The 15,663-nt window shown below is 38.6% G+C and overlaps 1 protein-coding gene across 5 annotated transcripts in view; it reads right to left on the reverse strand.

Annotated features, from left to right (window-relative positions):
- tead3a (TEA domain family member 3 a) overlaps nt 1–15,663 on the reverse strand; it is a 46,698-nt gene that overhangs the window by 8,695 nt on the left and 22,340 nt on the right. The window contains exons 3-9 of one of the 5 annotated variants that reach the window (XM_016497644.1): nt 10,701–10,765; nt 7,612–7,674; nt 5,609–5,620; nt 3,888–4,016; nt 3,758–3,801; nt 3,618–3,682; nt 3,398–3,534 (exon numbers count right to left, since the gene is read on the reverse strand). In XM_016497644.1, coding sequence (XP_016353130.1) covers nt 3,398–3,534; nt 3,618–3,682; nt 3,758–3,801; nt 3,888–4,016; nt 5,609–5,620; nt 7,612–7,674; nt 10,701–10,765 — 515 coding nt within the window. Of the gene's footprint in view, nt 1–3,397; nt 3,535–3,617; nt 3,683–3,757; nt 3,802–3,887; nt 4,017–5,608; nt 5,621–7,611; nt 7,675–7,756; nt 7,820–10,700; nt 10,766–15,663 lie in introns of all 5 variants that reach the window. The other 4 variants (XM_016497645.1, XM_016497647.1, XM_016497646.1 and 1 more) reach the window with 4 other exon arrangements.

A 15,663-nucleotide genomic window follows, 5' to 3' on the forward strand; every position in this document is an offset into this window, starting at 1 on the left:
TATATACATACACACAATATATATATATATATATATATATATATATATATATACATACACACAGTATATATATATATATATATATATATATATACATATACACATACACACAGTATATATATATATATATATATATATATATATATATGCAGTGCTGGGGGTAACTTTTTCAAATAAGTAATGCAAGTTTTTTTGTTTTCCCATTTGTTCACTGACACAGGTGCAGAGGCAGAGGCACTTTATTCAGCCTGAGGCTTATTAATTTTACTTTTGGAGTGAAAGGGCCCATACAGTAGCCAAAAATATAACATTTGTTTTTTTTGTTATTAAAAAAAATATTAAGCAAGCACAGCTCAGGTGACAAAAAGTACTGCAAAAGTAACGTAATGCATTACTTTCCATTAAAAATTCAATAAAGAAATGCAATTAGTTACTTTTTTATGGAGAAATGCAATATTGTAATGCATTACTTTTAAAAGTAACTTTTCCCAACACTGTGTATGTGTGTGCGTGTGTTTGTTTGTTTTAGCATGTTTTAGCATGTTGCTAGCATGCTGTTATCATGTTTTAAAACACATCCTAGAAACTCTTAGCACAAGCTTAACCACCCAGAACACCCTACTGCATGCTAACATGCTAAAACCTTTCAGAACAACACAGACACCACATAACACGCTAGCATTAGTATCTAATATACTCTGCAGTAGGGCTGGGCGATAAATCGATTTTATCGATTAACTCGAATGTGTAGTTTACATCGATTTGTTTGAATGAAAATCGGTTTTCTCTTAAACATCCGCCGACGCTCCCCTCTGGGCTCCCATGGTTCCAAATGGGCTCAGCCCTCCCCCCACGCATTTGCCATAGAGATACACAAACAACATGGCAGCGAGCAGGGAAGAACTCGTTCCCAAGAAAGGCACAGTGTCATTCGTAATTTGAAATTGGTTTGGTTTTGCGGCGTCAGACACAGAACAAACAACACCCCGCTGCAAAGTGTGTTTGAAGTCTGTTGCTAGCAAAGGTAGCAGTACGACCAATTTACTGCAGCACCTCAAACAGAGGCATGCTGCCGAGTGAGAGAGATGTTGCGCCCTACGAAATGAATAAGACCGCGGCAGCACAAGCACACCCGCCAAAAACCAACCTACAGCAGTGTTACTTATTGCGGAAGTTCAAAGCACAAAGTGAAGAGATATTGATGCGTAGTGTATTAAATAGTTTATTGAGCCTTTTCTTTTAATGGTTTTAAATTTCAGTTACTGTGCTCGTGAAGAGCAATTCATAGTGATCTCTACTCCAGTCTTGTGATCCAACCAGATATCCGGTAGAAATTTACACGATTTAGAAACAGCACGAAACTCCAGCAAGATAAATTCCTTTTATGCAAAACTAGGGCTGGGTGAAAATCGGTTACCTTTTTAACATATGCCAACGCTCCCCCCTGGGCTCCCGTAGTTCCGAATGGGCTCAGCCCTCCCCCCGCGCGTTTGCCATAGAGATACACAAACAACATGGCAGCGAGCAGGGAAGAACTCGTTCCCAAGAAAGGCACAGTGTCATCCGTAATTTGAAATTGAAATTGAAACAGACGCAGAACAAACAACACCCCGCTGCAAAGTGTGTTTGTGTCTGTTGCTAGCAAAGGTAGCAGTACGACCAATTTACTGCAGCACCTCAAACAGAGGCATGCTGCCGAGTGAGAGAGATGTTGTGCCCTACAAAATGAACAAGACCGCGGCAGCACAAGCACACCCGCCAAAAAGCAACCTACAGCAGTGTTACTCATTGTGCGGCTCGCCAAGCTTTACTTTGTGGCTCGCATGGCAGTAAATAATACGATGATATGATCATGCAGTCAATACAGATATTTCATAAAAACATTAAAAACAAGCAGGGCTATAACATAACCCATTAAAAAAAACTCACACCATGTCTACACCGGACGCGAGTGGCGCGATCCGACAAAAGACAATAGAACCCAGTGATGTTGTCTACACTGGATGCGGCGCAGCGCCATGCGATGTGACACGATCCCCATCAGTAAACTGATGCCTCGTTCTATTTATGACGAACTGTACTGACACTACGTTCAGATGATTTGCAACTGTAGTGTCAACAAGTGTAGACAGACTTTTAGCACAGCGGGGTGCGGCAAGACAACTGTCGCCACGTCCGGTGTGTAGACATGGTCAGACAGTGTCTGCTCTATTACAAATAATAATTTATATATAAAAAAAATTCCTAAAACAGCGGCATTACAAGATGGAAATATAGACTAGAAAAGATATTTACACTTGCTCTGTCCAACGTCCATGACACTAATGCCGAGTTCACACTGCATGATTTTCAAAGTCGTCGGATCGCCGTTGTTTTCACACTGCGTGACTATCTGGGGTAGCATTCAGTTGCTGCTGTGTTCACATTGCACGATGAATCGGCGACAGGGGGTTTCACACTGCATGACTTCACAATAGGAAGAATCGCCGACAGCTCTGTCTGGTCCGCAAAGCTCCAGATATTTAGCATGCCAAATATTTTGCAGGCGTCGGCGACGTGTCGGCGATTCCCTCAGATCGCGTCTTTGATAATTCACACTGCGTGATTGTCACTCGCGTGAACGAGCACCGATTTGGGCATTTGTCAGCGATTTCGCAAAACCTGTCGGCGAGTGAAAAATCGGGCTACAATCGTGCAGTGTGAACTCGGCATAACTGCGGAGTTGCCAGTTTTAATCTCTTAACTTCGAATGTGCACTTGGATGGTAAGATACATGATGGGCTAGTATAAAAAAAAAACAATAACTTAAGGTCTTTCCAGCATTAAGGTAATCCTGCTTTTTTTTTTTTTAAATCATCTTGTCTCAGATACAAATTTGACTGGTAAATGATAAAGAATGATGGCCCCTTTTGCATTGCATTGCATATCAGGGATGACAGATTGATAAAAAGACATGCTATTTATGACTAGATGTAACTTTTGATACTTCGCGGTAAAAGTGGCTCTCTGATTGACTTTGCCCTATCAGTGCGGCTCCCATGAAAAAAATAGTGAAGACCACTGACTTACAGTCTTACAAACATTTACAAACTGTATCCAGTATGATAAGAATGTTATGTTACGTTATGTTGCATCTTCACCGTTTACAATGGCAGGGCCTGCCATCTTGTCTTTTTGGCTTGATGTTTCTGTTTGCACTTTAACCCCAAGGGGGAAATCCAGATCAAGTCCCAGAAGGGAAAATCAAAACAAAATTAAGTTAAAACTTGTTTTGAACAATTTCTTTGTCATCTGCAGATTGATTTTAATTAGGGGGGAAAAAAATCTATTTAAATCGTAAATCGGATTTTTTTTTAGGCCATATCGCCCAGCCCTACTCTGCAGTAGTGAGACTCACAGTGTCAGGGTCTCTCTGGACCTCCATGAAGGCCGAGTACTCCAGCATGCGCAGTTTAGAGGAGGCAATGGTCCGGTCCTGCCACACAGGCATGGCAGTGGCGCTCGTGGGGTGCGGAGTGGGTAACTGCTCATAACCTGTCGAGAAAACATGCTGGTTTAGGCCGGGTGGTCAGTCTGAGCTCAGTATAGGGTTGATATAATCCCAGCACTGCTCTTACTTGATATGGGTGGAGGCAGTGGAGGCTGAAGGGTGGAGTATGGACTCGGTGCAAAGGGTTTGATGCTAGAAAAACACAGAGAAAGTTTAGCAGGATCTCACAAGAACACTGAGTTTAGATCAGATGCCAGAAATACTCACTCCTGAGAAGGTCCAGGCTGTCCTGGGATGGGGCCGGGCCAAAACTAGATAACAAAACAGAGCACAATGTGAGTTTGAAGGTTACGTTAGAGAATTGGTCAAAAGAGGGTGACTTAAACTCTGAACTAACCCGGGCTGGAGGAGGATAGTGGTGCTGAGGAAGAGGAGGCAGCTGACTCTTCATCACATTGGCAGAAACGATCTGAGCGGAGGAAAGAGCGGCCATGTTCTGCAGGGCTTTGTCTTTGGAGGCCTGATCCTGAGAAATACACAAGAAAAGCTCATTAGATGCAGTTTTACTGGGCAGAAAGATGAACCATTTGGAACACAACCATGGATTGAAAGAAACATCAGAACTTTCATAATACCATATCCAAGATTAATTAATCTATTGGATTTTTTAAAAATAATTTTTAATATAATGTATTTATATAATTATATTTATATAAATTATATACAGACACAATATGAATTATATTATATTATATTACTAATGTCTAACTAATAATCTGCATTCTATAACAATATTAGCTATGGTTTCAAATAAAAGGTCAAGAAATGTTTACATATTATTAATAGCATACTTATAAGTATACATACTTATATGTGATAATATGCAATCTTTATGAAAAGCAGATTAAAAAAATATATACACTACCATTCAAAAGTTTGAGGATCAGTAAATAAATTTTTAAGGAATCAATTTTTACTACTATTAATAACAGTAAATACTTTGACATTGACTTTGACGCAAAAAATACAAATAAAACAAATGCTGTTCTTTTGAACTTTCTATTCATCAAAGAATCCTGAAAAAAATGTATCATGGTTTCCACAAAAATATTAAGCAGCACAACTGTTTTCAACATAATAATACAAATATAACAATAAAAGTATAGTAGAAGGATTTTAAGGATCATGTGACACTGAAGATTGGAGGAATTCAGCTTTGCTAAAAATTCAGCTTTGCATCACAAGAATAAATTACATTTTATAATATATTCAAATAGAAAACAGTTATTTTTAACAATATTTATTCAATAATCAAAATTCATCAAAATATTACTGTTTTACCTTATGTTTGATCAAATAAATGCAGCCTCAGTGAGAAGTCTTCTTTCAAAAAATAAATAAATAATTTAATTAATTAATTTTAAAAAATCCTACTGATCCCAAACTTTTGAACATTAGTGTAATTTTAGTGCAAGATCTGCATGCTAAACTAAATGGTTTAGGCAAGCATGCAAAAATCATGCTTCAAAGGGCATGTGATGTGTGATATCGTGCTTGCATTTGAATCCAGCCACCCAAACAAAATACAATATCACACAGAAAACCTGAACAGCATAAACATTCACTGCATGTAAAGGCAGTGCCGTTCAGTTGACAGAAAGAAGACCAAAAAAAAAATTAAGACGGAATGAAGGAGACAGAAATCTGAAAGTGTCCCACCCAGAAAATCGTCACAGATAAAGTGTTTTAAACATTGCCAAAGAATGCAATGGAAACCACATTTTAGAATTAAGTCCATGTCTGAATTTAGTATACAAAGTTACTCAATTATTATAGAACACACTAACAAAAGAACATTGATATAATACAAACTTACAATTAATGACACAGAATAAAACACTTTTAAAATACTTTGCAGCGTTCCGAGTTTGCAGCTATAACAAATAAAAATGTAAGCCAAAACTGAAATGGAGAACAGTAGTAGTGGTTGCTCAATTCATCCACACTGTGAGACGGGTGACACTGGCAGCCAAAGCACTGAACTGCGCAAACTGAAAGATGAGTGTCTGCGTGGATAAAGCTCTGCGGGCAAAGCAGACTACAAAACATTTCACTTACCAAGTTCATGGCCTAAAATTGAAAGGAAGAGAAACTGTTAAAAATGCTGATGGGACAAACAGATCAGATTACACACTGATCAAATGACTCTGAGGAGCACAGCTGGACCGAGAGGCCAGTGCTTTCTCCTCTGACGCTGTATGTTCAGATATCACAGAATAGAGTTCTTTAGCTTCACCTCTGAACAATCACTATAACTGCTGCCTTTCATTTACTGCTGGAAAAAAACTAAACCAACGACCTCCATATAAGAACAATCATCGTTCATGTGTTTACTTCCCCCCTCACTAGACTCAGCTCACAAAGCTGAACCATTAACCATGCAAAAACATGAACATAAAAAATGGTGTGTTTGTATGTATTATATATAATAATGTATCAAGTATGGATGTTTATAAATCTATGTTAAATAATGCAATGTGTTTGTATTACTTTATTTAATATGTAATGTGTCAACAAAGAGTATTTCTGGGTCAGATTATAGAATGAATGAATGATGGGGAAAATAAAGTAAAATAAGACATCTATCTATCTATCTATCTATCTATCATTATTTTCATAAGCAAATAAATTATTAATTTGAAAAAAGACTGCTGGAAATTTTGGACAGAGATAAATAAATAAAACAATAAATAAATACTTTTTTGGAATTACTTAAAGAGGTCATATGATGCTGCTAAAAAGAACATTATTGTGTGTATTTGGTGTAATGAAATGTGTTTATGCGGTTTAAGGTTCAAAAAACACATTATTTTCCACATACTGTACATTATTGTTTCTCCTCTATGCCCCGCCTTTCTGAAACGCGTCGATTTTTACAAAGCTCATCGGTCTGAAAAGCGAGGTGTGCTGTGATTGGCCAGCTATCCAGTGCATTGTGATTGGCCGAATACCTCAAGCGTGTGACGGAAATGTTACGCCCCTTACCATATTGTTCTAGTCGTGTCCTCTTTTGGAAGACCAAACAAAGTAGTTTCAACAACGAAACACAGCGTCACACATGGCGGATTAGAGTGAGCAGTGGCCGGCGGATTCGACGAAGGAGCATCCGGCGGGTTTGCGGCAACCACATGTGACGACTCCGGGCTGGACTTGTTAGGCTTCATCCACGGTGAAAGCCGATCCGGCGATCCACAGCGTGAAGTTGTAGTATTTCCTCAGCGACCATTGAGACTTTAGTCTTTGCAACTTTACAGATCTTCTTTATGCACCAAGAGCTTGTAACACTTCAAAGAGAAAGGAAAAATTGAAATCGCATCATATGACCCCTTTAAATATAAACATTTTGGACATTATAGTGTGATAAATAAATAAATATATTTTTTAGAATTAATTAAATATAAATATTTTGGACATTATAGTGTGATCACAATCACAAGTGGTTACAATTATAATTAGAAAAAATTGAATTATACAGGCAACATCTCCTTATGAATGAATGAATAAATAAATAAATAAATAAATAGTAAGTGAGGGGGAAAATCAAAGCAAAAGAAAACAAGAAAACATCCAGGTAGTCTGTTGTTTTTTTTTAGGTGGAAAATTACTTACAAATGAGAATTATAAAAGCAAAGCAATTAATCAAATCAATACAAGTATTACTACTACTACACCAAAACGTAAACTTGGATAGTACAGTGTTCCAATAGAGTTAACAAATAAATCGCAGAAAGATGTAAAGATGAGTATAGGTTTGAGTTTGAGCCTGGTTCAGTCAGGCATACACATTAGCTTCCATGTAGCAATACAACTAGAATGCAATGCAATATTTAGTCAACCGCTAGAGAGTGCCATTACTTTGCAAGCATGCTGCTCAATTCCATCACAATGTATGTGTTTTAATGAATGTCTGTACACAGCGACGGTTACATTATGCTACATGTAAGCTGAACATCACAAGTAATTTTTAACATTTAGCGTACTACAGATAGGAAGGGTTGGTGAGTTTAGGAAAAGCTAGTTTTCAGCGGTCAGAGCAGAGCAGACTGCAGTGAGGCGCATACCTTCAGCTTAGACTGAATCTCGCGAGACTTTCTCCGCGCAAGAACCTGCAGATGGCTAGACACCTGCAGGAAGGAAGTCAGAGGAGGGAGAAAGGAAGGAAGGGAAAAAAGAAAAGAGAAGAGAGACATTGAAAAGAAGCCATACCTTAATGCCTACTTGATATTCCCGCATTTTCTTCCTGGCTAACACCTGCATGTGACTAGACACCTGAGGCAAAACAGGACCACAGACATTTGACATCATCCAACACATATATGTCATAACAACACATCTGTCAAAATGACCAAATGACCAATGAACCATAGAGTACTGACTTTTTTAATTACAGCATTGCAGTTTCAGTGATCACAAGAAAACAGCACATTTACATTTGCACTGCTTCAGAATTCGCAAAGAATAGATATTAGACCTCTACTACAGATATAGGCAAATACTACGTTTATAAAATTTTCTGTTTATTTAAAGGTGGGGTAAGTGATTTCTGGTAGCCAATGTTGATATTTCAAATCACCAAAACAAACACGCCCCTACCCCAAAAGGGTCTCGCCCCTATTTTGATAGCTCCGCCCCACACATACGTACGCAACCCAGACAACGATTAGTTGCCAACGTTACACCGTGTCTACACCGGACGCGAGTGGTGCGGCGCGACAAAATACTATAGAACTCATTATAATCAGTGATGCTGTCTACACCATAGATATATATATATACATATCTAATGTCTACACTGGATGTGGCGCGGCGCAACACGACAAATCCCCGACAGAAAACAGCTGCTGCGTTCTATTTATGACGTACTGGCACAAATTTAAAATGATTTTTAACGGTCGCTTTGTCGCGTTCAGTGTAGACAGACTGTAGCTGTTGCGGCGCGGTGTAGACACGGTGTTACTCACCTATCGAGAAGAAACAAAGCAACCTCGGCGTCCGATCGCAGGCCTTCCGCTCCTTGAGTTCTCTCCAGCGCTGGAAAGCTGATCCGATATTTACACGGGTCCTACTTCTTGCCTTATCGTAAGCCTTCTTTTGTTCCGCAGACGTTTTCCTCTTTTGTTTTTTATCCGCCATCTCTATCTTTCTGTCGCTCGGCTAATGTCCGTCCTGTGCACTGAACGCTCTCTCCTCTGCATCATGAGTAGACACGCCCCTTACTGCTGATTGGCTACAAGTTTGTTTTGGTACTCGGCCCGACTCAGTTTTCTAAAGCGTTTTCAAAAAAATACATACCCCACCTTTAAAGTTTCTATTTATAGTGCAATATTAAAAGTGCACTAAGTACTTTTTTCCAGTTTTACACCTTAAGAACTATTCGAGTGTTTTGCCAAATATGTTTCCATTTAACTCATGAGTCATGAAGTTTTAGTGTAGCCTATATAGGGGTGGTTCCTCCTAAGGGAATATAAATATTAATCACATAAATAATAATAATAACAAATTAATAAATCATGTGATAAATGCGCCTGTGAATAGGATAATATTTTCTCGTAATAACGAGATGTTATGTCATTGAAACGACATCTTTTATAGTAATAATAAGATGTTATGTTGTTAAAACGAGATAATTACTTCGTTAAAATTAAAATTCTTGTATTAGCGAAATATTGTCATAAAAATGATATGTTTTTCAAATTATAAAAGATATGTAGTTACATTAGGAGGCCTACGTGAGCGAGCTAAGCCATTGTCCACGCTGCTGTCGCCAAAGTCCTGAGATAAACAGAAATACACTTTTAAATTTTAAGTTTTAAATTTTAATGTTATTGTTTTTATTGTAGCGGCATGTTTATTAGGATTAATCTCCAATCTGTTTACAATATAATGCTATCCAATAATTGCACTTAGACACAGAGGATATGACTCAAACCAGTTATTTTTGAATAATCGACTCTGGGCTTGGAATATTTCTTTTTTTGAATGACTTAAGTTTGATTTAAAACTAGGGATGCACCGATACCACTTTTTTCAGTACTCGCCCGATACCGATACTTTTCACTCAGCGCGCTTTGCTTATCAACTCACGCACATCAGCTATACAGGCATTAATACTGAATGTTTAACATTATATTCATTGCATACATATACTTCGTAGACATCCTTAATCTCTAATAACTCCATTCTGCTGTCTGTTGTTCTGTTGTCGGTGTTTCTTTGTCTGAATATGGCGCTTATCACATGCTGTGTGGTATCGGCGTTTGGTATCGGGGCATTTTAACGAGTACGAGTACAGGAGCTCAGTATCGGGCCTGGGTGCATCCCTATTTAAAACCAAATCGAACTAAAAATAAATAAAGAGAAATGACAAACGGTTTGATTTTATTATTATTATTAATAATCTACACATAATGTAACCATACATCTTCTATAGGTAATGGGAAAAACATCGTTTTTTGACATATGTCGTTATTACAAGAAAACAATACATCGTTTTAATGAGCAAATATGTCGTTTTAACGAGATTATCTCATTTTAGCGACAATGTCTCATTACGAGAAAAGGTGTCATTTTAACGAGAAAAAGATGTCGTTTTAACGACAACATTTTGTTATTACGAGAATAGATGTTGTTTTAACGACATATCTCATTATTACGAGAAAAGATGTCATTTTAACGACATAACATCTCGTTATTATGAGAAAAGGTGTAATTTTAACGACATAACATCTCATTATTACGAGAAAAGATGTCATTTTAATGACATATCTCGTTATTACAAGAAAAGGTGTCGTTAAAATGACATATCTCGTTATTGACATAATTGAGTGGAAAAAAATCGTATGTGTTTGGCAGCAATGCGTCACCGTACATAATGGCATCAATTACTGAAAATGTTTGTTTTTGGGCATTGCAGCATTCACACCAATAGTTGTCAATAAAAAGTTCACTGTTATTTCAACCAGTGAAACAAGAACACTTAAAAAAAATTTACTTGAACAAGCCAAAATAAATAAATAAATAATAGATTAATGACTGAATCAGTTACAAGCATCATAATGTAATTAAGCCAGAATATCGTGATAATCTTTGACTTTGATATGACTTCTGTTGTACCGATCCAAACAAGTGGTAATAGAAACTTTCACACTACCTGTTTTCGTGTGCGGTTTTTTCCAGTCCGCAATTTTATGTATCTTGCTATCAGCTCATTACGACCTGGAAAGGCATCAATAAGAAACACAACATTAGTATAAATTAGGGCTGCACGATTAATCGCATGCGATATTTAACGCGCATCTTGTCAGTAAAGACGGTTCTGATAAATGCAAAAATATGCAGTGCTGACTTACATACATAGCATCAGTGGAGCATCAGTAATATTAATAACGTGAAACTGAAAATTGCTTTGATATAAAAATTGTGTTAGCATTCATAACATTTAAGACTTCATATCTTAATGTTGATAAATAGTTTTTCCTTTGCAGTAGCTTAACTGGTAGAGCACTGCACTCCCAACACAAGGTCATGGGTTCGATTCCCAGGGAAAACATTAACTGCTACGATGTTTCGTTAAGTGACTCCCAAATGAATAAATACTAATATTTTCCTTATCACATGTAATTTAACACTTTTAAATAAAGCTGGTGGTAGCGAAGACTCCTATACACAGAAAAGCACATGGAATGCTGTAATGTGTAATATAACCAGCAATATCACAGTAGGGTGTAAAGCCTCCTATGAGACCATTAGTTTATTAATAGACCATTGAAAGACAAGGCTTGTGACAGATGAGTCAGGTGATATGGGTGGTGACTTGGTAAAAAAAATAGGGCCACCATGTGTCAGGACGTTGACCAATCAAGCTGCTCTGAGTGGACAAATGTTTTCTTAAAAAGAGCAAGTTATTAAATGAGTACAGTAATAAATGGGTTTTTGTAATGGCATTAAAATTATGATATTGGAAAAAATGGTTGGAAACCAAGGAAGATGTGGGAGGAAATAAATTGAGGTAGAGAGATAAAAAAGATTTCATCACAGTTTATAAAGGGTTGACCTTGTGAACAGCTGTGCAAAGTTTCAACTGTGAATCTTTTTTGACACCCCCACCTCCCAAAGGCATCCCACTCACTGACAGCCGGACCACCTGAACCCAACACAGGAAACCCTGCTCCATTACCGCAAGCCATATAACACCAGGGACTCATATATAAGCATGTCACCAGCAAACAACATGTTTGGACATTGTGAATGTGCAAACAAATGACGAGATCTGTGATAAGACGACCCAAATATAAATAAAGTACCATGCTCCTCTTCATGGTGCAGAACATGCCAGAATTTAAGTAAAATATCCTCTTCCTGTCATGATAGATTCTAGATTAATGATAGCCAATTAGCCATGTGATAAATAGACCAATTTTTGATGGATTTTACCACTAGTGGCACTAAACACAATTACATATTAATAACTGATAGCCTCACCCCAAGCTCATGACACTGGTTGAGCCAATGCTGTCACAAATCTGCAATGCAAAATACAGGTTGTCCAGTTGTTTTTCGGGCATTTGTATTTCTAGAAGGGTCAGCGGGTCCCGAAATAATGTTAAATGCATGCTCGCTTTTTATTTTCAAATTGGCTGACATTCAGTGTTAGGGAAAGGGGGCATGACCGTGAATACCCACATACCCACCCTGATATGAGAGATGTCCAGTGTTTTGTCACACCAACTAGAGCAAATTAGAGCCTCTTCTGTTTAATTTAATTATCTATTACTGATGAAATGACAACATAGGCGAATGTCAAAGAGGATTAGCCATTCAGACAGCCTTAGTGAGAGAGAAACATCCAGACAGTGCAAGACAGAACAGGTGTAAAAGAGAAGGCAATCATCTTCTGTTCCAGACATACAGAGGAGACTCTGATAGAGAGAGAGCGAGAGAGAGAGAGAGAGAGAGAGAGAGAGAGAGAGAGAGAGACTCTGGCTCATTTTCAGCAGCCTTGAACTCCAAAAAGCTTTCAGAGGGCAGCTAACTACCCCCTAGCCTGCCTGCAGGCTACCTGCCCACAAATAGAGTGTTTACGACCTTAAACGAAAGGCTGCAATTCCAGGGAGGCTTGGCGAGGAAGAAAGAAAGATAAGACTGGGAGACTATAGCAGGGAGTATGGAAGAAGTCAGGAGATACAGAAAGACATAGATGAAAGGAGGACATGATGAGGGAAAAGCGGAAATAAGTCTCAGATGTACATCAGAAACACAGATGCTTTCACTTCAAACACAACACGTATATTCATGGGTTCATTCATCTTTGCAAGTAGTCATTTACCCAAAATGACTTGCAGTCCAAGGATTTTATTACAAGGACAATCCCTCAGGAGTAACTAGAGGCTCCTTTCTGCAGGTGTCATGATGTACTTTGCTAAAAGGAGGATTTGCAACCTTATGATTATTAGCTCAATTCTAAGGGGCAGGGTTGTTCAATTCTGCTCTCGAAAGGTCAGCGTCCTGCAGATCTCCTACACAAGAGAAGTTTCTAGAAATCCCGAAGACCTTGATTAGCTGGTTCAGGTGTGAACTCTGCAGGACAGTTACCCTCCAGGAGCAGGACTGGACCCCCCTGCCATAGGTTATCTAATTTGTAATTTTATTGTGAAGAGCTTTAAATGCCCCTTTGCATCTGAAATGCACCTTTCATGTTCCATTTTGCAAAGCCTGCAGACTTTACAGCAGAGGACTATGCAGAAATACATCACCAAAATATGAAATAGAACAGGGTTCGGCAATTTCAGTCCTGGAGGGCCACTGTCCTGCAGAGTTTAGCTCCAACCCTAATCAAACACACTTGACTGTAGCTTTCTAGTGATCTTGAAGACATTGATTAGCTTGTTCAGGTGTGTTTGATTAGGGTTGGAGCTACACTTTGCAGGACAGTGGCCCTCCAGGACTGAAGATGAACAGTCCTGGAATAGAAGTAGGACTGTAGAGGTTGAGACCATTTGAGATAGGACAGAGGTAGACAAGTTCGGCCCCAGAGAGTCTCTGTCCTGCAGAGGTTAGCTCCAACCCTGAAAAAAATCTCACCTGCCTATAGCCTTAGTAATCCTGAAAACATTGATTAGCTTATTCAGGTGTGTTTGATTAGGGTTGGAGCTAAAATCTACAGGACAGCGTCTCTCTAGGACCGAACTTGCCTACCCTGGGATAGGATCTATGCCACACTCTTTCAATTCATTGTAGAATGTTGGGCAGAATTTAATCAAGTTGTTGCCTACTGCTGAAGCGGTAGCCCAGTGGTTAACATTCTTCAAAGTACCCCAGACATGTTGATGCTACTTGGCCACATGGGCGATTTAGTTATGAATTCAGTCTGCATTGTGTCCCTGTGCCTTGCCCCCTTAACGTCCTGCCTGAAAATAATAATATAAAAAAGCTTCAAACTGAAGTCTACCAGGCAAAGCTTACAGAAAAGCAAACCCAACCCTCCAACAAGGGCTCTTTATAACAACCCCCTCAGAGTACAAAGAGTGACTCTTTTCGTCCCATTGAGAGCTAAAATTGTATACCTGCCTTTTTTTTGAGGAAAATTAAAGGCTGACCGTTTCACTGACAAAGTGCGGAGTATAAAAATGGCCAGTTAAACATCCACTTCATATCAATGTCTGCATAAATACTCCTGCAGATCTCACTGAGGCTGTGCCAACGGAAAGTGCTGATTTGCTCCCAGATTCCTCTAAAGTGTGTCCAGGAAAAGCAGGAGTGAAATGAAACCTGCTTTGCACATATTTATCCCCCTCAAAAAAAACTCCCCTTAATGGATTTGGCCTATCCTCCTTTCCTGAAATCAGAATGGGCAACTTGTGCTCCAGCTGGGATAAGTATGTGAGACAAATAGCTTCAGCAAGTCAACAGTGTTTGCATATGTTTTTGGGCCGTATTGACAAGTATGTGAAGGTAAACCCAGGCTTGAGCTCTCATTTTCAATTACGTTTGCCCTGTTGACATAACCATTTGGAAGCGCTAAACTAATTGCAAGGTCTTTTGGACTTGTCCTCTGGGTCACTTGGCAAGAAGTCTGTATAAAGCAAGCAGTGAGGATGATGATTAGCACCCTGTCTCTTCTAGTTTCCCTCTCTTTCATGGACCATTTTTCACCTCGACAGTTTCCTCCCAAAGTTCACCCTGGTTAACCCTCCATCCCACCAGATGTGTATGTTTATTGACCAAAACCACCTGCATTTTAACAGCTTTCCCACAACCCACCTGTTAACGTTGGCCCACAAAAGAAAGAAAGGAAAGACCAAACCAAACCAATGGCCAATCAAAAACAGGTGCCATGCCATTTAAATTAGCTTCTCACAGAACTGGTGCCAGTCTGTTGGCATCTTATATTGTTATTTTTAATTTAATGATTCTCAGACAATACATCAAGATGTGCTGTATTATGTTCCAACAAATTTCAAGGTAATGAGATAGCAATTCCATATGTCGTAGTTCCTTGATGTTTTCAGTGGGGACACTAGACTGGAAACCTCCTCTATAGACAAACATCACCTGAATGAAGACTCCAAATTTTTGTACTGGTAGTTGCTCAAGTTCTCCCAAACTTCTATACCCTTTAACTCCCAAGCTTTGACCAGTTTGTCTTTGAATGCTACCCTATTTTAAAATGCACAAAGAAAATTTTCTTCATATTTCACTGGTTGATACAATGGTATTCTTAGGCTTTATACTGACACCTGCTGGCATGGATGTAGCATCTGCAAAAACAAATTAAATTGATCATTTAAAACTGATACATTATCAATTATCATTGCCATTACAAAACAACCCCAGACATACAGATAAAGTATTACATGACAGAAAGTGCCTGATAATAGGGTGTATGAAGTTCAGCTGCCCATCTTAACATGGCACCTGGAGGGTAGTGTTGCTTTCGTCAACGAAAATTATGACTAAATATCTTCATCAACGAACCTTTATCACGTGACGAAAACGAGACGAGACGCAACGTAAATGCTGGTCATGTGACGATGACTATAATTAAATGTATAATGCAATATTGTTGACGAATAAAAACGAGACTAAATCTGGTTTACAAAATAAAAACTATGCTA

This window comes from Sinocyclocheilus anshuiensis, unplaced genomic scaffold (genome assembly GCF_001515605.1).
Source record: "Sinocyclocheilus anshuiensis isolate Anshui unplaced genomic scaffold, SAMN03320099.WGS_v1.1 scaffold130, whole genome shotgun sequence".
NCBI classification, from domain to species: Eukaryota; Metazoa; Chordata; class Actinopteri; order Cypriniformes; family Cyprinidae; genus Sinocyclocheilus; species Sinocyclocheilus anshuiensis.